This window comes from Orcinus orca, chromosome 2, assembly GCF_937001465.1.
Source record: "Orcinus orca chromosome 2, mOrcOrc1.1, whole genome shotgun sequence".
Lineage (NCBI taxonomy): Eukaryota > Metazoa > Chordata > Mammalia > Artiodactyla > Delphinidae > Orcinus > Orcinus orca.
Window position 1 is genome coordinate 186,678,751 of NC_064560.1, and position 23,001 is coordinate 186,701,751.

The window sequence follows — 23,001 nt, forward strand, 5'->3', positions numbered from 1 at the left end:
ATTATTCTGATAAGACAGATTGGAATTGTCACTTCATAGAAATGTTATACAACAAATATTTCAGTTCTCACCTCTTTCTTAGCTTTCACCCTAAACATTTTCAAAGTTTACTCTGTGGCTGCAAAACATTAAATGAGATCAGGGTTTGCCCAAGGTTGGAAATACATACCACTAGTGGTAACTGAGACGGTTTCAGAGGTTATGTAGACAAACATTTTTTATTTTAATAGAAACATCTTTATAACAATGGGTATTAAAATTACATTTCATTAAATTATTATTATAAAACAGCTAGCAAACCCACACTTTCAGAGCCTTGATTGGTTAGGACAACAGTATGCACATTTGATAAAAAATTGTGAAGGTTACTATTAAATGACAAGTTTAGGCAACACTAATTTAGACTAAAATGCCATGTATTGCCTCTGCATTTTGATCATTCTTACTGAGACAGAAAACTGCCTTACCTGAGAAATCAACAGCACAGACACCATATTGGTGGTAGCCCTTTAATATCGACAATGGTTTAATGGTCTCTGTGTCCCATATGTGAACTGAGGGATCCCTACCTACCTAAAATAGAAAGAATTATAAAAGTCATTTTATGCAATTAAATTGTTTATTTTCATATCTATAAAAGGAAAACAGGAGATTTAACAACCTTTGTCATATTTGCTATAAATATTTATCAAATAAAAAGTATAAAGCAGACTGTATACGTGATCAACATTTTTCCCTTACATTTGTTGAAAAGCTAATGAGACTAGGCTCAGTGTTTCAAGGAATGTTCTACAACTACGTAGCTCCTAAACCTTATCCTATACTTCATCAATAAACATAATGCTTACCAAGCATCTATTATTGGCAGCATTACTATGCTAGGTACAATGAGCACTAAGACAATTAGACAAATTTTGCAAACTCATTGGGAAAACGAGATATTTTCCGTTAAAATATGAACATCTGGTAATACATGCTTAATGGGGATGAAGAGGTTGTAGAGAAAATCTTCATGGAAGAGATGCTACTTGACGTGGGCCTTCAAAGAGTGTAGGTCTTAGATAAAAAGAGAAGTAAGCAAGTATATTCTAGGCTAGGATAATAGTGTAAACAAGATACAGAGGGGTTAAAGCGCCAAGCAGGTTAACACAACTTAATTCTTTATTCCTTTAGACTCAAGTAATCACTTTCTTTATACAGATTAAGAGATATAATAACTTTGCTTATGAAAGCAACTCCTGAAATAACTAACATAGCTGCCAATTACTGTTAATTTTGAGATTGCTTTTATATAAAGACATAACAAAAAACAATACTGCAATCGATCAATATTTCACTAAGTTATTAACTGCTTTCCTCTGTCCTGTCATTTGTCTACAGATCTACTGTTTTCTATATAAGCTGGAGTTCTAAACCATTTTGAGTTACTTTTGGTTTAGGTTTCTCCCAGGTGATATGAATTGCACCTGTTAATAAACTTTTTGTTTTTCTCTTGTTAATCTTTTTTCTTTGGCTGTGCCTCATGGGTTGTGGGATCTTAGTTCCCTGACCAGGGATCAAACCTGGGTCCCCTGCAGTGGAAGTGCAGTGTCCTAACCACTGGACCACCAGCGAATTCCCCTAATCTGTCTTTCTGTTAGAGTTCTGGCTAAAAGTCTAGCAGAGGAAGAGGTCATTGGGTATCCAGGGATGTCCTGTGGGCATACTGACTTATAGTTTAATTTGGCCCAAACTCCCTAAAATTCCAGAATTATGGTAGTAAATGACCAGTTTTTACAATCTTCATTCCAGTAGTAGCAGAATAATGTCCAAACTCCTTGCAACAGCACAATGGGTACATAATCGTGTTTTAAGAGGAACCATTTATATAAACTAAAGGTGAAAGTAAATGGTGCCCCTGAGGCCTCTGCCAGCCCATTTAATTAGTTCTTCCGCTAATGTCCATCATGCACTCTAAGATTTGAATACTTTGCGTTGCTCACAGTTATTTAAAGAAGTTGTATTTTTATTTTTTTATTTTTTCCCCCACTGTTACACGTAATATGACACACTTAAAATACATTCCCCAACCTCCCCTCTATCAGGTAAACTACTCAGCTCAAATGTCATCTTCTCTATGAGGGTTTCCCTGATTCCACTAGGCACAATATATCAGTCCTTTATAATATTTCAAGAGAGCTTTATACATATCTCTAGCCTAGTGGTTCTCAGCAGGGGGTGACTTGCCTCCCAAAGGCTGTCTGGAGACATTTTTGGTTGTCACAGCTGGGGTGGGTGGTGTTAACTGGCCTCTAGTCCGTAGAGGCCAGAGATGCTGCTAAACATCCTACAATGCACAGGATGGCATTATACACAAAAATGCAATTATCTTTACAATAAAGAATTATCTGGCCCAAAATGTCAACAGTGCCAAGGTAAGAAGCCCTGATCTATACTTATGACACTGTATCACAATTTTCTTGCGTGTTTGTCTTCCCCCACAGAGTATGAATGTTTTACCATGGCAAGGTGTTTTATTTATATTCCCAGAGTCTTTCCTGGTACACAGCACATGCTCTATGAATGTTTCTGAATGAATAGAAGAAAGGAGGGAGAAAAGGAGGGAAGGAAAGGAAGGAGAAAAGGAAAGAGTCAGGGGAGGTACAAACAGAGTGAGGGAAGATGGGAGAAAGAAAAAGGGAAGAGCTTTCTCTCCTTTCAGGGAAGCTACATAGGATGATGCAAGTTTCCTACCCCCACCCTCAATATATCCCAGAAGGTATACTTACACAGTATTTAAAGCCAAACAGACTAAGGGCTTTAGGCTTTACCACTTATTAGCTGACAGATCTTTGAGAAAATTATCTAATTTCTTTAAACCTAAACTTCTTCATTTATAAACTGGGGGAAATGGTTTTACTCTCATAGAGATGAGGTGAGAATAAAATAAATATACATTAAGAAACTAGTAAAGTGCTTACACACAGTGAGAATTTATAAATATCACCCTTTCCCTTCCTTCTCTAAGAATATCCATATAGAGAGGTATCAGTTATGACTTTTCTCCATGTTTTCTACTTTGGTAAACCCGAATATGTTACTATCATGATTGTAAAATAAAAACATAGTCATCCTGTTTGTCACAGAACATTTCTTAGATAACTTATATTATTTAAAATAATTAAAAAACCAGTCTTTACGGTTTTTGTAATTTTTACTCATAAATTTAAAAAATTAATATTATCCTGACAGAAAGGTGTCAAGCCAGAGTTCATAGTTCCAAATTCAAATTACAATAAGTAAAACAATAAAACTCTAAGGAAAACTATAAGAAAAAAGTTTTATTTGTAATATGAAAATAAAATCCCATTCTAAAGAATTCTTCATTTCCTAGAATACAAAAGATAAGGAAAAAAATGGACTAACTTAACTTTAAACCCAAACGAAGGTCTAACCTATCTGGGCTGTTGTCGCATAGTCTTTCAAAGGACCTACCTGGCCTGTTGCCACATAGTCTTTCACAGGATGAATAGCCAGGCAGAGAATATCATCATCGTGACCCAGGTAAAAGCGCTGTGTGTTCTGTTGTCGATTATAAATGACACCCACTGCTGCCACATGGTACACAATTTCACCAATTTGAGTATAGAACAGATTACTTCGACAGTCATACCCTCTGTAACTAAATATAGAAAAATCATATAACATTAACTTTGGCCTTTTACTGATAAATATGGACTATACAGAGGAAATTCAATTTCCAGCTTTACAAGATACTGAACAATTTTAAAAAATACAAATATCTCAGATCCCATAAACTTTTGTGAACTGCTCTGATTACAAATAGCTAAATCCAAGCATAATACTAAATTTGTATATTATAAAGCAAAAAGTTGCTTTTTTACAAGTGAAAGGGTATAGAAAAGAATATATATTTGTATTTGTTTGTACTATATTATACATAAATATTTCTGAAACTAGGTAACAGTGATTCCCTTTGGGTGGGGGGGAAATGATGGCTGGGAGGGCAGAGGTAGGAAGATGATTTTCAGAGTGTATCCTTTTATACACACTGTTCAACCATGAGAATAAAATATATCAATATATATTACAAAAATAAGTTTTAACAACAATTTAAAAATATTATACACATCCAGAAAACAAGTAGTCAAATCCCCTCAAAAATGATCAATATAGATAAAATAGATAACTAATAAGGACCTACTGAATAGCAGCACAGGGAACACTACTTAATACTCTGTAATGGCCTATATGGGAAAAGACTCTAAAAAAGAGTGGATATATGTATATGTACAACTGAGTCACTCTGCTATACACCTGAAACTAAAACAACATTGTAAATCAACTATACTCCAATTAAAACACACACACACACACACACACACACACAAAAAATGCTTCCAAACAAACAAACAAAAAGAAGTACTGTCTATTTTGACACTGGAAGAAAAATATTTTTACTAAATAAATCTGTTTTTTTTTTCAAATTCTTGAAAACATTATAAGCCAGGTAAGACAATGATTACTAGGTGAGGGGAAGGAAAGAGTTGGACTGGAGACTCTGTTTGTCCTGGGATAAAATGTGAGATCTGTATTGCCAGATATTCTAAGAGAATCCAGAAACTGTATTTTATTGAAATTATAATATATAGGCCAAAATGCTTAGGCCAAAACAAGCCACAATATCATTACAAATTAGACATATTTAGGGGAGATGATAATCTCTCACATTTCACTTATTTTGTTTAAAGAGATCCATTTCTATAAATATAACACTAAATTTTCATAAGACAAATTAATTTTTTATTTAATAAATACTTATATAGTGCCAGAAAACATTCTAAGTCACCACAAGTATTGACTTATTTACTCCTCACCAGAATCCTATCAAGAAAAATACTGTTATCTCCATTTTACAGATGGTAAAACAGAAACACAGAGAGGTTAAGTGTCTTGCTCAAAGTCACATAGCTAGTAAATGTGAACCAAAATTCAAACACATAAATGAAAAGTAGTCGTTTTGTACCCGTGAACAAAGTGTAATCGAATACTATTTCCTGGAGCCCGCTCTCTTCTTTTAGAAGTACCACTTTTTTGTTTCTCTTTGTATTGTTCTTTAAGCTGAGGTAGATCTTCCGTGTAAACCTTTAAATAATGTACATAAGTAGAAATATTCTTAGAACACAAATTTATAGAGGTGTTATATATTCCTAATGTAACTTCAGACATTGTGGTTACTATGATCGCTAAAGTTTTAACAACTGTCTTCAGTAGGAAGATTCTTTATGAAATGTACTTCCTTGGAAAGACAAACGTATTTACATTTTCTAAGTATCACACTGACAAATACACATTTAGTTTCCATGAAATTTTTATACTTCGTAAGAGAGTATTTTAAAGGAAATAAATGGAAGTGTACTGCGACAAAAAGCACATATAATATATAATACAATACAATACAGGCACAGTTAGTATATCAAGCACTTAATATAAATAACATTTTACACAAGTATACTTTAACTCTTAAAAGGGGAAATAGCCATACATTTCTTGGAAAATTAAAAACTGCAAAAGATAACAATAGATGAGTAAACAACAGGGAGCAAGATAAAGAAGAAACTAGAATTTTTCAGGAAAAAATCACGTGGTAATAAAAATTACCTGCCGACGGTAGGTGAGCTGTGTCTCTTGTTCAATTTCAGAGTCCAGTTCTGGAACATCAGACAGATCTGAATCTGATTCATCACTATTAGAGTCAGCCAGATTTTCTGTAATTTAAAAAAATGAAACATTACCTGTTTAAAGAAGATTCATTTCCAAAACAGCACAATAAAATTAATGATTAAGAGCTGACTGTGCCAACTGACATGGAGACAAGCCATAAAACAAGCAAATGAAATTACCTATTCAAGTGACACAGATGTCAGTAAACTGTACTACAGATTATCTTCCTCTCCACTCACTGCAAACTCAATAGTTCCTTTAAATCCCTTCACTGGCTCCCCAATGACCGCTACATCAAATTTAAATGTCTGTGCAAATATAAGTGAATATAACCTATAATAAACATGAAAAATAGCTAGAAAATACCATAATGCAACAGATGAACTGACATTAGATAGTTTTTCTTTGTCAAAAAAACCATACTGAAACCTAGATACCCATCTCCCAGAGAATATATTAAATGTTTGTTTTACTAATGCATGTTTTTTACTCATCATTTGATAGATGAAAGTGTAACCAAAAGTACTTTGTAGTCCATGCTCTGTGACAACTGAGTTTAAACATATAGACCTAATATTTTATTTAAAATTTCCACTAATAATAATAATCTATACTGTTAACATACGAGGCTTGTGTATGTTTCAAGAGTAAAATTGTTATTTGGGGGTTACTGAAGAGTTATTTGACAGAGAAATTGTTTAGGCAGTGTGTTCTACTCACCTTGGGGTGCTATGTGAAGAGCATCTTTTAGTTTTCTTTCAGGAATAAATTTCCACTGAAAGACAGAGTGATCTGCTCCACCAATAGAAATAACCCACTGATAATCATGTGACCATCTGACATTAGTTACATGAGCTGAATGGCCAATGTATTTTTTAAACTTGGCCCCTATAACAAAAATATACCTTTAAATTGATAAACAAATGCCAATACACACACACAAAAACACTATAAACAACAATTTCTATACCTGAACCAATGCATCCTATTTCTATTACCTTAATTATGATGAACGGGGAAAAATGTTAATTCAAAAATTCACTGAGTGAACAAATGAATGAGTGTACATCAAGGGACATAAATCTTTGCGCTACTGATTCACAATATAATTTGGTAAGAACCACAAGAGCTGTGAAGCATTATCTTACTGCTTTGAGAAAAGCCTGCAGCTACAAGGGGATCAATTGTTTTTATATTCAGATATTTGAATGTTTTGGCCTGACACCTTTGATCTTAAGTGATATTGACCAATCTCCTCCCCCACTATTCTCAGCCTTAGCTGCGAAGATCCTTTTAAAGCTTAAGCCATCAAGAAAATATTAGCAACATATAAAAAGGACTACACACCATAACCAAATGGGATTTATGCCAGGAATGCAAGGTTGGTTCAATATACAAAAATCAATCAATGTAATATACCATACTAACCAAAATAAAATACATCCAGTTGTCCCAACAACTATCTTTTATAGTCATTTTTTTAAACCTAAATATTTGGTATAATGTCCTTCAATGTGGGTTTGTCTGATGTTTCTTCATGATTAGATTAAGATGTGTTTTTTGCACAGGCAATGTTGTGTCCTTTTGGATACATCATTTTAAGGGGCACCACAGTTCTATCACTAGTGATGTTAAGTAGCAGCATTTGGTTAAGGTTTTATATACCAGACTTCTCCAACTGTAAAGGATTTGTTTAACTTTCTGGCTAATTTTTAAAAAATCTGTGCAATGATAGGAACCATTTTTGTGGTTCTAAGTTCAGAATACATTTTCTATCTTGCTTAGATAAACTTGATATTTGGCAATATGTATATGTTCCTGTTAGAGTACACTAAACACAATAATGTTTGGTTTCATTTTGATAATGTTTTAGAAGTTTTATTTGAAGCTACAGAAGGCTTGTATTTCAGGATGGCAAAGATCCATCAATTACAAACTGGAGAAAAACCTTCACCTTGGCCATGAATTTAGGGATAGCCATCTAATCAAAGCATAAAAGATGTGACCCAAACTATATAGATTACAATTTACTGCTACCTGACAGTAATGTTATTTTTTTAAGAATCAATTTTTTATGTAGCTTAACAAAAGTCAGTAACTTTCTAGATGGGTAACTTGCCACAATTCACTCCACAAGTCCAATAAGGTAAGATTTAGTCCCATCCCTCTTATAAGAGAATGCATTATTTGCCTGTCAAGAGGACTCTGGCTATTACTTCCTTTGATGGGGCCCTGTACATACTCTTAGGCAACAGAGAGACTTACAAGGTAAAACCAGAAATTTCAGCAAATAAAATTCCAAGTTTTTAAGGTGTACTAATTTTGTTATGTTTAGAGCAAATGAAGAAGAGTTATCTGAGCACCTATTCTAATTGACTATATTGGGTGATAGTTCCAAGAGAGGTGTAGATAATCCTGTAAGGCCTTCCAAATGATTTTCTCTGTGACTTTTCAAAGATCAATTCCTCTGGAAGAACCAAGGCAATTCAACAAGAAAGCTATGGAATAAGTCTAAGGGAAGCCAGTTATTTCTAATCAAAGTGACTTTATTAATAATTATTCAATAGCCAGCACTGCTTATCTAACTATGATAAACAGTTTATCTTAAAAGTAAACCTAGATATCACATCTTTTAAGAAGTGACCATGACTCACCAAGACCAATCATATCCTCTTATCATGCTTCCAGAATTCCCTGTTATTACCCCATGTATTTATAACACTCAAATGTAATAGTCTATTTACTTGTTAACTCCTCTAATAAACTATAAGCTCCTTGAGGGCAGGATTGTATCTTGTTTATCATACATCCCTAATGCCTGATACATAGCAAACATTCATTAGGTATCTGAAGAAAGGGAAAGAAAGAAAAAAAAAAGAAAGATCATATTTTCCCTTACTCTGCCTATACACTTGAGTTGAAATGCTAGATTGTAGAGGAGGGAAGAAGAGTAGTGAAGGAGACTGAGAGGGCATGAACTCCAACACTTACAATTCATTAAAGGGGACAAAAAGTCTGATGTAAAGAGTATTGGAGTTGAAATCAAAAGACGAGGTTTGAGTGTCATCTTGACTACTTAATAGCACAGGAGCTTGAGCACATCAGTTAACCTCTCTTAGACTCCATTTCCATTTTAGTATAAATTGGATTATAAGCTCTCAAAGTCCCTTCATTATTAAAAACTGACATAGGAAATGATAAAAGAACATTTAAGGTCTAAACAGTATGTCATCAATTAGGACTAACATCTCAGAGAAAAGATTTATCAAAGCAAGCTAGAATGGTCATAGAAGCATTCCTAATTTAAATGAGAACAGAATGATAATTCTTGGTGAGGATAAAGCAATAGACTGAAATATTTATGCTTCAATGATCCCATGTCTTTTCTAATTTATTTTAGGGTATATTTTAACACAAAGTTAATATGAGTTAAATCTCTTCAATAAATTGTAGCAATATGACAAAAGATTTTTTTCCCATTTAACAATGTTTTGATGACCTTAAAACTTCTAGATATAAAATATATGAGAATATCTTTTTTGACCCTAGTAAAAAGTAGAATTCCTTAATACATAAAACAGCATTGTTCAGAAAAAAAAAAGAGAAACTGATTTGACTACACTGAAATAAAAACTAGTCAACAAAAGACATCATTAAAAAAAATAACTAACAAACTCAAAAAAAGGCATCTGTAATCCATAAAAATTACAAATCATTTGTATCTATAGTATATAAAATTATTTCTATAAAACAATAAAAGAAATAACTCTAAAACATAGGCAAAAGATATGAACTTGTGTTTGATAGAAGAGGAAATGCCGAGAATCAAAAAATATTGGAAAAGATGGTCAATCTTATTAGTAATTAGATAAATGTAAATTAAGACAATGTGACACCATTTACACCAACTAGATTTACAAAAATAAAAAGTGTGGCAATGTCAAGTGCTTAATAGGATGTAGATCAACAGGGTTTGTAAAATGGTATAACCATTGTGGAAAACAATTTGGCATTTTCTTATAAATTCTCTATGACCCAGCAATTTCACTCCTAAGTATACATCTTTGGAAACTTGTATATCATAGCAAAAGACTAAAGAACCCAAATATCCACTGACAGGAGAATAAACACATGAACTGTACCACATTTTCACAAGTATTTTACAGCAATGAAAAACAAATACACTAGAGCTACATGCAACAATATCTTAGAAATCTCAGAATCTTAGAAAAGCGGTGTTGAATAATTCCCCATCACAAATCTGTTTTATTGTTTGATATTTGTTTTTCCAATGAATTTTCTTCTGGAATCTAAAAAATATTTTTACCAAATAGAAATGTTCATTTGTCAATAAGTACTGAAAGAGTCTTGGCAATTATTAACAGTGATGAAGGTGTCAGATTAAAGCAACCATGCCCTCACCTCTCCATCCTCCCCCACCCCACCTTCTCACCCACCACCACAGCCTCTGTGCTGCTGCCTGGGAACAGTCTGATTATTTGAGAGATTATGGTCAAGAGCAGGAGAATCTAGAAAGAAAGAGGATAACAATGGACAAAAAAAAAAAAAATAAGAGGAGTAATACTCCTTTGGCCTGGGATTTGAGGGGGCTAAATGTGGAAGAGGAACATTCTGGGCTAATCTCACACATTTTGTGCTGCAATTACAATGATTCTATAACGTAAGCTACTTCTATTATTTAACTTCTTTCCACATTTTGTAAAAGCTTCACTTCTTAGAATGTAATGGATATTACTTAAGTGGATATCTAAAATACATTAATACATCAGACACAATCTTTTCTCAAACTTAAGTTGGATCAATAGTACAACTTACTGTAATGAAATAATGTACAACTTCATAACTAATCTAAAAGAGAGTTTTTCTAGTAATACTACTAGCTTTATGCAACTATGTAAATTCAATAAATACAGAATCTTAAAATACTTCTACTAATCTTTGTCTTCTTCTCTCCCAATTACCTACCAATAGTCTCAAGCTGACTCACAAGTGCCTAGAAATAAAAACCCTTACCATAAAATAAATGTCTAACAAAAATCTAAAAAAAACAGAAAATAAGAAAAACAATTTATATTCTTGAAGCAGTAACTGAACAAGACTAACTTCTCTTAAAGACTTTGGTAAAATATTCCTACAGCAATTCAGAAGACTACTACACATTTTGTAAATGAAACAAAATTATTGAGCAACAAAAATATTGTCTTCCCTGTTGCAGAAGATAAAAGCTTGTGAGTAAATCCCATGCATTTGACTATGAAAACTCAGAAAATTACTCTTTTTCTGCAGAGAGGTCAGTGTATGAAACAGTGAGTAGAAGCAATGTCTAAGATTAATATCACCATGATTAATCTTACTAAATCTCACACCTTCTAACTAGGCAAGTATCATTTTGAGTCACAATAAAATTTGTTGTGCCTGGTGACTCTCATGTCCTGGCTATGTGGTGGGATCCAGAAATACGGTACTTCAATTGCTAGAGATTTGTTAGCCTTTATTAACACCCTTAGCATTACTTATGGAGGTACTTTCACACACACCTAGGAAGCTGACATGTTGCAGGCAGGAAGTGACAACATGGCATAGCTGGCAGGATCTGGAACTCACCACTTTACTGTAGAGGTATAGCAATTACCAGTCTAGACTTCTGGGAAACTTGCACCCTTAAGTTTAACATCAAGGGGACTACCTAAACTATGTGAATAAAACTATTTCTGCTGTTTCCAAAATTACCTTTTTACTAAATTGCATTTTAACATTTGTCCAACAGCTTTTATTAACCGGGTGAAAATCATGACTGCATCTGCTATAGATGTTGATACTCTATGAATACACTCAGTGCACCTAATATAAGGCCCTATATTATGAGAGAGTTCTTTGAAAATTAAATCTCAGAAGAAACTTGGCTTTCTCTGAGTAGTAATAAGTATGCTTTTTTTTTTTTAAATAGCTAAAGTGAAAATTATTTTGTGCCCTGCTTTATTTTATTTTTGGTTTCCAGGAAGCTCAGATTCAATTTTGATGTTTGACTACTGAAGAAGAAAATGTCAAACATTTTCTTTATCTGATTTTAATATAGTATTTCTATTTATACTTCCCCTGGTATGAATTATTTACTCATATAATTATTTTAGTACTTATGGACTTGTTATAAGCTGACTCAAATACTTTCTGGAACAAGGCATGGAACAAATAAATGACTAATAGAGCATTTCATTTAATTATTCTCAGGTCTATTAACAGAATGATTAATATCATCACTTTAAAAGAGGTCCAAGAAAGAGAGGTGATACATATTATATATAGAAAATAACCAGTGATAAGACCCCTTATTTTTCTCCCACCCCCAGTTATGAAAAACAAATGTCAAAACAATACATGTTAAGGATTTTAAGCAAAAACACACTCTCAGATAAAAACCAACAAACAAACCAATAGATTCCAAACTGTGACCTGTACTCGCACAGCTGACTACTTCATCAGAATTCTTGAGAAAATGACATAAGAAAAATGTCTCCTAAAAGATATATGTTCAACAAGTTAAATGATTAAAGATAATAAGCCATAAGAAAAGTATAACTATCACTGTATATCCCAACTATATGAAGCAATTCTGGAAGTGGGGAGAAAAATGATTCTCTAAAAAGAAAGAGGTAAAGTATTAGCCCATTTATAATATATGAATTCAAAAATAATTTTCTAATAAAAACTTCATATCCAAAAATAAATGTAACATATGACAATAATTTCTGAATTATCAAAATACTATAAATAATTCTGTTCATTTTCATGAAATCCTTCACCAAACCAACAGCACCTCTCACTGCTGTGGCCTCTCCCGTTGCGGAGCACAGGCTCCGGACGCGCAGGCTCAGGGGCCATGGCTCATGGGCCCAGCCGCTCCGCGGCATGTGGGATCTTCCCAGACCGGGGCACGAACCCGTGTCCCCTGCATCGGCAGGCAGACTCTCAACCACTGTGCCACCAGGAAAGCCCAGAACTTAAGTCTTTTATAAGACAGAGGTTAATTAATAATATTTTGAAAGAAAAGATACCTTTTCTTAAACAAGGATATCGAAATAATTTTACAATTCCATAGTCATCAGCTGTAACTAAAACTTGGCCAGTATAGTTTCCATCTACTGAGTTTATATCATTGATATCTGAATACTTGGGCCAAATTCCATTTACTTCAAGGCCTGAAACACATGTCCATGAAGCCCAATGAACACCTTTTATTTCTTCTTTATTTGTCACTTCTTTTCCTCCTAAAAATAAATCACAGTATTAATTTAAGAAGTTATTTCTTTTGATTTTTACTCAAGCATAAACTGTACTGATAACATGGTAAACTCCAAAATTTAAATATCTTCTCCATACTGTTAAAGGATAATACATGAATAGGTAAGTGAATATAGTAAGGAAAGGAGGAAATTAAGTGCAAGGAGTTGTTAAAAAGCCATTACCAAAATTATGCTGATTCAGAGACATACAGATTTGATGATGATGTAGCTTAGCAGGTTCATGCATGTGGACAGTAAAACTGAACCCTATTAAAATCATGCTACAGCTCAGCCACAATGGGGTAAGTTAGAAGGAAAAGTAAAAGCTATACAAAAGTGGCAAATCAGGTATTGAAAAAGAAACCTAAGAAGATACACGGTTGAGAAAGATAACTGAAAGGATCGCAAAGGAAGGATGAGTGACAAGTAATACATTTATGTTAGGTAATAGGACTTCAGGATTCAGTCAATCTTCATTACATACAGATTGTTAATGAAAACTTTTGGAGCGATGCATTAATTTAAATATGCAGCTACTCTTGTTAAATAAGTTATTTTAATATAGTGACTAATTCACTAAGCATCATACTAAATAAAGGGCTGAGAGATAATATTTTGATGGTTGTTTTTATTCTTCTCTTTTTAAATCTTTGATAAAAATTCTGTTTTTCAAAATTAGTTTGTTAGCTATATTATTATTAATATTTGCAAAGTCTGAGATAACAACAAAAACCCAACTTATAGTCAGACATCTGTATCAGTTGTATTTAGTTAATTAGTTGTACCCATTAAAAATGGCATTTTGACTTTCTAATATACACTAGGACTTTACCATATACTACTCATATGGCATGGACTTCAACATAAAATAGGTCTTAGCTCCTCCAAGCAATTAAGTTTTAATTAAGAACCAAAAGGATTTCAAATGATAAGGCAGCCACAGAGAAAAGATCACAATGCCTGAAATATTAGCTTGTATCTTCTTTGATTTCCTATAATCAAATGTAACTTACACTCTACCTCTAATGAAATTCTAAGATATTTTAAAGGAACTAAAAATCTACAAATTATAAATAATTTATAGGAAATTTTTACCTGGCATCCTATAAAAAAGTCTTTTACCATTCCCATCATTTGTTTGTAAATATCTACTGTCTGAGGACCAGTCCAAGTGAGTGATGAAACTAAGTGATCCAACACATTCCCCAAATTTTTTATAACGCTGAGAAACTCCATAAATATCAACTGAGCTGTCATTGCATCCAACAGCAAGGTAAGTTCCATCTGGTGAATATTTTAACTCATGAATTGCCTCCTTCCGATCTTTAATATGTACAACTTCCGTCATATCTCTGTAAAGAGAAAAAAAATGAGACCATAAACAAAGAAGTCACTACAGAATTAGTTCAGTTTTCAAATGTGTCTAAAATGACTGTGAGGCTGTATCAAGTATTTATAAACCATAAAACAAATGTAAATGAGACAAGTAGTATTAACTCAGGAATAATTTTGCCTAACAGAAATATATGAGGACAATATATGCTGGAAGTAGAGAAAAATGCTAAATTTCAGTTCCTAAATTACTTAATTTTAAGTAGTTCAGAGATTCATACTAAATTTCTGGAGTCATACAATAAAGGAAATAAAGTCATGGATTTTTATGATGAAGTTCCTTATAAGTACTGAGTTTATGAAAAATGCTTAATTATAAAAGCCATGATTTTCAAATTAAATTTTTGTAATGAAGCAAATGCACAAAATTGCATCCAGGAAATAAAGAAAGGAGAAATTGATTTGTATTATTTTAGTAATACATTTGAATATATATCTTTACATAGATACCACTAGTTACTTTTATTTCAACCTCTTTGACCTTTTTTAATAGAATACAAATTCTTCCCAATTAGCGACCATGTCAGCCAGCAAAGTTAAATATTTTTAATGTTGCCTTATAACTGACTTTCCAGAAAAATAACAGGTACTGGTAATAGCCATAAAAATGGGTAAACACTTAGTTAAACACTACTGAGTTTCCAAACATGTGGAGCTGGTGGAGAGGTGGAGAAGAGAGAGGCAGCAAGGGAGAAGGGGCAGGAGGAAGTGAGAATTCTATTTCTAACTAGTGCCAGGGACTTTTTCCAAATAAATTTTGCATTACCCATCTGAAACGTTATCAACAGATAATTCAAGAATAAAAGCTTAAATGGTTATTTCCCAATTTTTACAGTTTCTAAATGGACAATTTAAAGCAATAAAACTCATATTTCTTTCAGTAACATTAAGTATTTAACTGTTTTAGGCACATGACACACAAAGATGAACTCATCTTCTGTGAGAGACAGAGATAAAGTAATTATACTTTATAATTGAGAAAATGTAGTGAGTGCTCAAAAGGTTATGTGTGAAGTTCTATAAGAAACACTGAAAAATGGTTAAGACTAAAGGCAGGGGACTTCCCTGGTGGAACAGTGGTTAAGAATCTGCCTGCCAATGCAGGGGACACGGGTTCGATTCCTGGTCTGGGAAGATCTCACATGCCAAGGAGCAACTAAGCCCATGCACCACAACTACTGAGCCCACGATCTAGAGCCTTCGAGCCACAACTACTGAGCCCATGCACCACAACTACTGAAGCCCATGTGCTTTAGAGCCCGTGCATCACAACTACCGAGCCCATGTGTCACAACTACTGAAGCCTGCGTGCTCTAGGGCCCATGTGCCACAACTACTGAGCCCACGTGCTGCAACTAGCCACCGCAATGAGAAGCCCACACACCACAACGAAGAGTAGCCTGGCTCGCCACAACTAGTGAAAGCCCACGCACAGCTACAAAGACCCAGCGTGGCAATCAATCAATCAATAACTAAAAGACTAAAGGCAGGAAGGGACCAAGGAAGAGTGATACCTATTTGAGCATAAGACCTGAGGGGCTGGCTAAGTATAAAAGATTGAAGGTTTTCCAGAAAGAAGACACAGCATGAGCAATGCAAATACATGGCACATTTGAACAACGTGGATACAAGATAAGTGGGAAAAGCAGTGACTTGATGGGGTTAAAGAGATAAATTGAGGACAGTGTGTAACAGATCTGATACATTGCCAAGGAACTTGGGCTTCACCCTGGTGTTAATCATATAAAGAAAGAGACGAAAATCATCCCCTTAACTACAAAAGGGAATCAGAACAAAACAAAACAAAATAAATGAAGGAAAAAAAAGTACTTTTTAAAAGAGCTTTCCTGGTCAACGTCACTTTTGCCTTAGACCCTGCAACTTGCAAGGTCCTCTTCCTAAGCACAGAATAATGTAGCTACTTCTACCTTTCCCAGTGACTTCTTCCTTTCAGTTTTAATTTAAATCCATGCATCTTACCTCCCTTTCTTCATACCATTCATCCATCCATCCACTCAGCCATCCATTAGTACATCCAGCCATTCATCTATATCTATATGGAGCAAGATTTTTAAGAAAACATCTAAGACACTATTTGAAAGCTTTTCTTTTTTATACCTTCTTTATTAAAATATAATCATTCCAGTATCAATCATGAACATTAGTTAAAATGCTCCTGGAAAATTCTTCAGAATTATTTTGGTAATTTTTTTACAGCTTTTTTGTTCTAGGGACTTAACTGCTCCCAGTTAACAAGAGAAATAAATGTGGATATCTGAGGTTGTCTCTTGCTTTCTACCACTGTGGCCCTGTCCACCAACCAACACACGCACACAGAGAAGAAACCAACAGTGAGGGAAAGAGATTCTGACTGACTGGTTTTATAGTATGTATTACGTTATTACATCAACACTATGAATTATAACTATCTTCTCTGACAAAGTTTCTTTGACAAATTTACAGGTAAGAAGACTATTATTAGATGAAAATGTATTGATTTCTAAAAATTCTGAATTAAGTCTTCTGGGAAACTGGTATGCAAATTCTGTGATTTCTTTAAGAAGCAGAGGGAGGTCAAAGCCTGGGAATACTCATTCATTAGCAGTCTGTAACACATCACAAAAGTAAAAGTACACAATATTAATAGAGCATATATACTGATAGAGCATATAACAGAAGAACCGTTCCTAGGTGAAGGTGTTAGAGGAAACAGACCAAAAGAAGTGGAGTTTAAACTTCATTCTGAGGAATTAATGGGACTTAGCTCAGCAGAAGACAGGAACTGGGAGGAAAAAGCCTACATTCCAGCAGAGCTAAAACTATGTGAAATTGCTGATGGCAAGAGAAAGCATTCAAGCTCAGCTTGAGAAGCCCAGTATAGTGGTACTGAAACAAGCAAAGGGGGCTTTGATGTGAGCCAGAGTCTCGCAAGGAAGACTAAGGGAAAATTATAAAAGTCCTCACACATCTAAAGATTTTTGGCCTTAACTTGTAAATATAAGCTAGGGTGGGATGAATCAATCAGATCACTAATCTGGTTCGAGAGTAAAAAACAAATTGAAGGAGTATAACAGCAGGATTAAGACCAATTAGAAGACTACTGCAGATGGTGGTTGCTCAGACTTCAGAAAGAAGTGAAATGATCTGAAATATACAGTATTATACAATCCATACTATTATAGAGTATTTAGTACATGTTAAAGATATTATCATTCTAATCTTATTCACAAACCTTAACTAAAATATTTGCTCCTAGACAATTCATCAGGTAAGTAAAATCAACAGGATGTAGTGATGGATTATAAATGGTGGTTACCTCCTAGAGAAATGGAAATAAAAACAAAAATAAACAAATGGGACCTAATGAAACTTAACATCTTTTGCACAGCTAAGGAAACCATAAACAAGACAAAAAGACAACCCTCAGAATGGAAGAAAATATTTGCAAACGAAGCAACAGACAAAGGATTAATCCTCAAAATATACAAGCAGCTCATGCAGCTCAATATCAAAAAACAACCTAATCCAAAAATGGGCAGAAGACCTAAATAGACATTTCTCCAAAGAAGATATACAGATTGCCAACAAACACATGAAAGAATGCTCAACATCACTGATCATTAGAGAAATGCAAATCAAAACTACAATGAGGTATCACCTCACATCGGTCAGAATGGCCATCACCAAAAAATCTACAAACAATAAATGCTGGAGAGGGTGTAGAGAAAAGGGAACCCTCCTGCACTGCTGGTAGGAATGTAAACCAATACAGCCACTATGGAGAACAGTATGGAGGTTCCTCAAAAAACTAAAAATAGAACTACCATATGACCCAGCAATCCCACTACTGGGCATATACCCTGAGAAAACCATAATTCAAGAGACATGTACCACAGTGTTCACTACTGCACTATTTACAGTAGCAAGGACATGGAAGCAACCTAAGTGTCCATCGACAGATAAATGGATAAAGAAGATGTAGCACATATATACAATGGAATATTACTCAGCCACAAAAAGAAACGAAATTGAGTTACTTGTAGTGAAGTGGATGGACCTAGAGTCTATCATACAGAGTGAAGTAAGTCAGAAAGAGAAAAAATATGCTAACACATATATATGAATGTTAAAAAAAAAGGTTCTGATGAACCTAGGGGCTGGACAGGAATAAAGACACAGACGTAGAGAATGGACTTGAGGACACAGGGGAGGGGGGAAGGGGAAGCTGGGATGAAGTGAGTCAGAAGCATTGACATATATACACTACCAACTGTAAAACAAAGAGCTAGTGGGAAGCAGATGCATAGCGCAGGGAGATCAGCTCAGTGCTTTGTGACCACCTAGAAGGGTGGGATAGGGAGGGTGGGAGGGAGGCTCAAGAAGGAGGGGTATGGTGATATATGTATACATATAGCTGATTCACTCTGTTATACAGCAGAAACTAACACAACATTGTAAAGCAATTATACTCCAATAAAGATGTAAAAAAAAAAAAAATGGTGGTTAGAGAGAGAGAGGTATCTATGATAATGCCTAGGTTTTTGGCTTATACAAGAACATGGACAGAATAGGGCCCAGAGACAGAAGATCAGTTTGGGAGGGGGGATGCTGGGTTCAGCTTTGGACATGCTGAATTGCAGATGTCTTTGAGATACCCAAGTGATGTTAAATAAGCAACTGAATATGCATGACTGGAGTTTAGAGGTGATAACAGGGCTAGAACTATGCATCTGGGATCATCATGCTATGGGTAGTAACTGAAGCTACAGGCAGGATGCGATTACCTAGTGAGAAAATACAGAGTAAAAAAGAGCAGAAAGCCTAGAATCTGAGCTTTGAGGGACTTCAATTTTACTGGGTAGACAGAAGATAATTAGCATATAAAGAAAATGGAGCCAGAGGCTGCAAAGACAAAGAGAATTAACATCTAAAGCCAGGGAAGAGCATGTTTTGAGAAGGAGCAAGTTGTTCAAGGGGTCAAATTTACTGCTGAGAATCAATTTAGATGAGAACTGAAAAATATCTCCTGGTTTTAGTTACAGGGCACTATTAGTGAGGGTTTTCCAATTTAAAGATGAAGGCAAAAGCTATATTGGAATGGGGGTAGAAAGTTGATAAGTTAATTGGAAGGAAAGAGAGATAGTAAAACAGGCAGGTTTTTGAGATTTTTACTGTGAAAGAGAAGAGAGTAGAGATGTGATATAACCAAAGAGGGCCTCAGGGTCGAGGTAGGAATTTTAAGATAAGACATATTTGAGCATGTTTTAATAGTGCTCTTGGTGGGGGCAGAGAGACAAAAACACCTTCGATGTGAAAAAATAATGGACATAAAAGAGTTACTTTTTGAAAGCCAGGAAACAACTTTCAGAACTTATTACTCCCATGAAATGAGGCAGACAAAATATAAATATGTTGAAAAAAAATTAAATGAATGTGTGATTAGTTAGGGGAAAAACTGTCCTAATCCTTTTAAAGTTGATATAACTCAGCAGTGACACTGTCAGAAAAGACAACTGGCTAAAGACTGGTAGAATCTAAAATGGCAACGTTAATATTTTTACAACTAAAGTCTACCCCATACACTGCAGGAAACCTTACTCCATCTTCAGCATAATTTATTAACCATGCTCACCAAGCTCTTCCACTGAAGTCTCCCTAATTACTTATGAGAATGAATTAGCGCCTCTGAAGAGTTTGATGTTGATAATACCATGCAGCCCACCACCAAAGTTTTATATGTATTCATATGTATCTTCTAATTTGAAAAATATTTGCAATTTTTCATTTGACTCCATGATATTATTGTTTGTTTTAACATAAAATTATTTAACATTTTTATCACAAGAAAAAGAGACGTTCTAAGAAGTTATATGATTTTGCCCTGGCACATCACCTTGTACCCCAATTTAAGAATCAGTGTGTTAGTTTCTAATCTATGCTATGTTCCTCTAATCATAACATAACCACTCCTGTGAGGGCACTTTACTACTGCTATACTTATAAATTCTGCTCTATGATACAGAGAATATACACAGCGAACCAAGAAGAAACAGTGACCAGGTAAATTAAGAAGAATTAGGAATATTTTTGAGGGAGTTCCCTGGTGGCCTATTGGTTAGGATTCCAGGCTTTCACTGCCATGGCCCAGAGTTCAATCTCTGGTCAGGGAACTGAGATCGCGCAAGCTGTGCGACGCATGCCTCACTTACCCCCAAAAAAGAATATTTTTGAGTTGCTAAAATACTGACTTATTAGAGATAATTTATTCACCCAGTTTCTTGCACACAATAATTGAAAGGACAAGTAAATGTACAAACGAAAAAATAACAATCACTATTTTTAATGCATACCAACTATCTGACAGAAATTCCCAGGTGTTTTACATGCATCTTAAATTCTTGGTTGTAAAACAACCCAAATGTACTTAATGACACTGAGTTTTACACTTAAAAATGTTTAAAATGGTAAATTTTATATTATGTATGTTTTATCACAATAAAAAATTAGATTAAGAGAAAAATCTCAGCATATCTCATTATAGAAACCTGTCCCAGAAAGAAGAGTCATATCTATAGCAGCTCAGAAGTACAAGAGAACATGATGTATCTGAAAAAATGAAAGATGTTTTATACATGCTAAAAGAAAGAGACTGCAGTAGAAAGAAATAGGCTAGAGAGATGGGCAGGATATGCTATGTTAAGAATTATGAACTTCATCCTAAGGACAGTGCGATGCTTTTATTATACTTTAGAAAGACGAGGGATGCAAACAAATGTGTTTTAAAAGGCATCACTATAACTGTAGAGTGTTAAAAAGGACTTGAGGAAGCAAAATAGGAGGTAAGGAGACCAGCTGAGATGCTATTCCACCAATCCAGGTAAGACATGGCAAAAGTTTATAAAAGAGTACAGTGGTGAGAGTGGAAGGAAGTAGATTAATTTGAGAGCTATTTAGGAATTAGGTTCTCCAGAATTTAGTGATTAACTAGACATGAGAGACAAAGGAGAGAAATGAATCAATGGTTTCTGGATTGGGCAACTGGGTGGATGGCCCTATGATTCATTAAACTGGATGTGAAAAATTTCATAGATACTTGTCATCGTGAACACGTGTGGATCTACAGCAAATTTTTAAGTGGCTGTATAGAATTCAACTGAATGCAATAATCCAACATATCTACAATCCAACAAAAGATGCTAACTGCTTTAACAAATTCTTTAAACTTTTCTAATTACCCAAACAAAGGGAGAGATGCAGGCATGTTTTTCAAAGCATAAATCTGCAAATGACAACAAAACCATTCACTCATTTTTAACAGTTTCAAGGTCTCATTCTCCCTCTTCTATGTCAGAAGATCATTACTGAAAATCAATACTACCAAGAAATGGAAATCAAGACCCAAATTTAACTCAAAATTTTAGTCATTAATCTACTAAGCATTCTTAATCCCCCAAACCAAGGGTTTTGAGTTAACTTAATTTTCTGACAAAGCCATTTTTAAAAACATATTTTTTATACTTAATGAAACTAATATTTGAGAAAATATATGTTAATAAGAAGGGAGGGGGTTAAAGGAAATGGGTAAAAATAAGTACTATGCACTCTATCTCACTTAACAGAATTTACTCTCTCTTTCTACTTCTACCCTATTACATACCTTACTCTAAGTACAGTGAATGAGCCATCCTTCATTCCAAGGGCAAGATGGATCCCATCTACATTTACAGCTGCACAACGAATTGGTTCTTCCATATTACACCTTGCTATTAGTGCATGATCAACTAGGCTCCATATCCTGTAACATTTAATTAAAATAAAAGAACAGTTAACTAACATATGCTTAAAAAATGATAGACTCTATGAAAAAACTGTTGGTTAAAATAATAATTTCATTTTAAGAAGGCAAGATAAACCTAGATTTTTAACTGTATGCTTGTGGCTGGGAATTCTTATCTACGAAACAGAAGTACTCTTAATGCTTAAAATGACAAGGGTTAATAGAATCTTTTATTTATTTATTTACTTTAACATCTTTATTGGAGCATAATTGCTTTACATTGTTGTGTTAGTTTCTGCTGTATAACAAAGCGTATCATCTACACGTATACATATATCCCCATATTCCCTCCCTCTTGCATCTCCCTCCCACCCTCCCTATCCCACCCTTCTAGGTGGTCACAATGCACTGAGCTGATTTCCCTGTGCTATGCAGCTGCTTCCCACTACCTATTTTACATTTGGTAGTGTATATATGTCAATGCCACTCTCTCACTTCATCCCAGCTTACCCTTCCCTCTCCCCATGTCCTCAAGTCCATTTTCTACGTCTGCATCTTTATTCCTGTCCTGCCCCTAGGTTCTTCAGAACCATTTTCTTTTTTTAGATTCCATATATATGTGTTAGCATATGGTATTTGTTTTTCTCTTTCTGACTTACTTCACTCTGTATAACAGAATCTAGGTCCATCTACCTCATTACAAATAACTCAATTTCGTTTCTTTCTATGGCTGAGTAATATTCCATTGTATATATATGCCACATCTCCTTTATCCATTCATCTGTCGATGGACACTTAGGTTGCTTC

General features: G+C 34.4%; 1 protein-coding gene and 1 non-coding gene across 6 annotated transcripts in view; both read right to left on the bottom strand.

Annotated features, from left to right (window-relative positions):
• The window catches only part of EML5 (EMAP like 5), a 163,531-nt gene that overhangs the window by 74,850 nt on the left and 65,680 nt on the right, over positions 1 to 23,001 (bottom strand). For all 5 annotated transcript variants that reach the window (XR_007475312.1, XM_049705432.1, XM_049705434.1 and 2 more), the window contains 8 exons: positions 22,075 to 22,212; positions 14,121 to 14,377; positions 12,798 to 13,010; positions 6,445 to 6,612; positions 5,662 to 5,768; positions 5,027 to 5,145; positions 3,471 to 3,661; positions 468 to 569 (listed from right to left, as the gene is read on the bottom strand). Coding sequence is in view for 4 of the 5 variants with exons in the window: in XM_049705432.1 (XP_049561389.1) it covers positions 468 to 569; positions 3,471 to 3,661; positions 5,027 to 5,145; positions 5,662 to 5,768; positions 6,445 to 6,612; positions 12,798 to 13,010; positions 14,121 to 14,377; positions 22,075 to 22,212 (1,295 nt within the window). In the remaining variant the exon portion in view is untranslated. The remainder of the gene's footprint in view (positions 1 to 467; positions 570 to 3,470; positions 3,662 to 5,026; positions 5,146 to 5,661; positions 5,769 to 6,444; positions 6,613 to 12,797; positions 13,011 to 14,120; positions 14,378 to 22,074; positions 22,213 to 23,001) is intronic.
• Positions 1,542 to 1,614, bottom strand: TRNAG-UCC (transfer RNA glycine (anticodon UCC)). Its single transcript has one exon. It is a non-coding gene; the product is annotated as a tRNA-Gly (tRNA).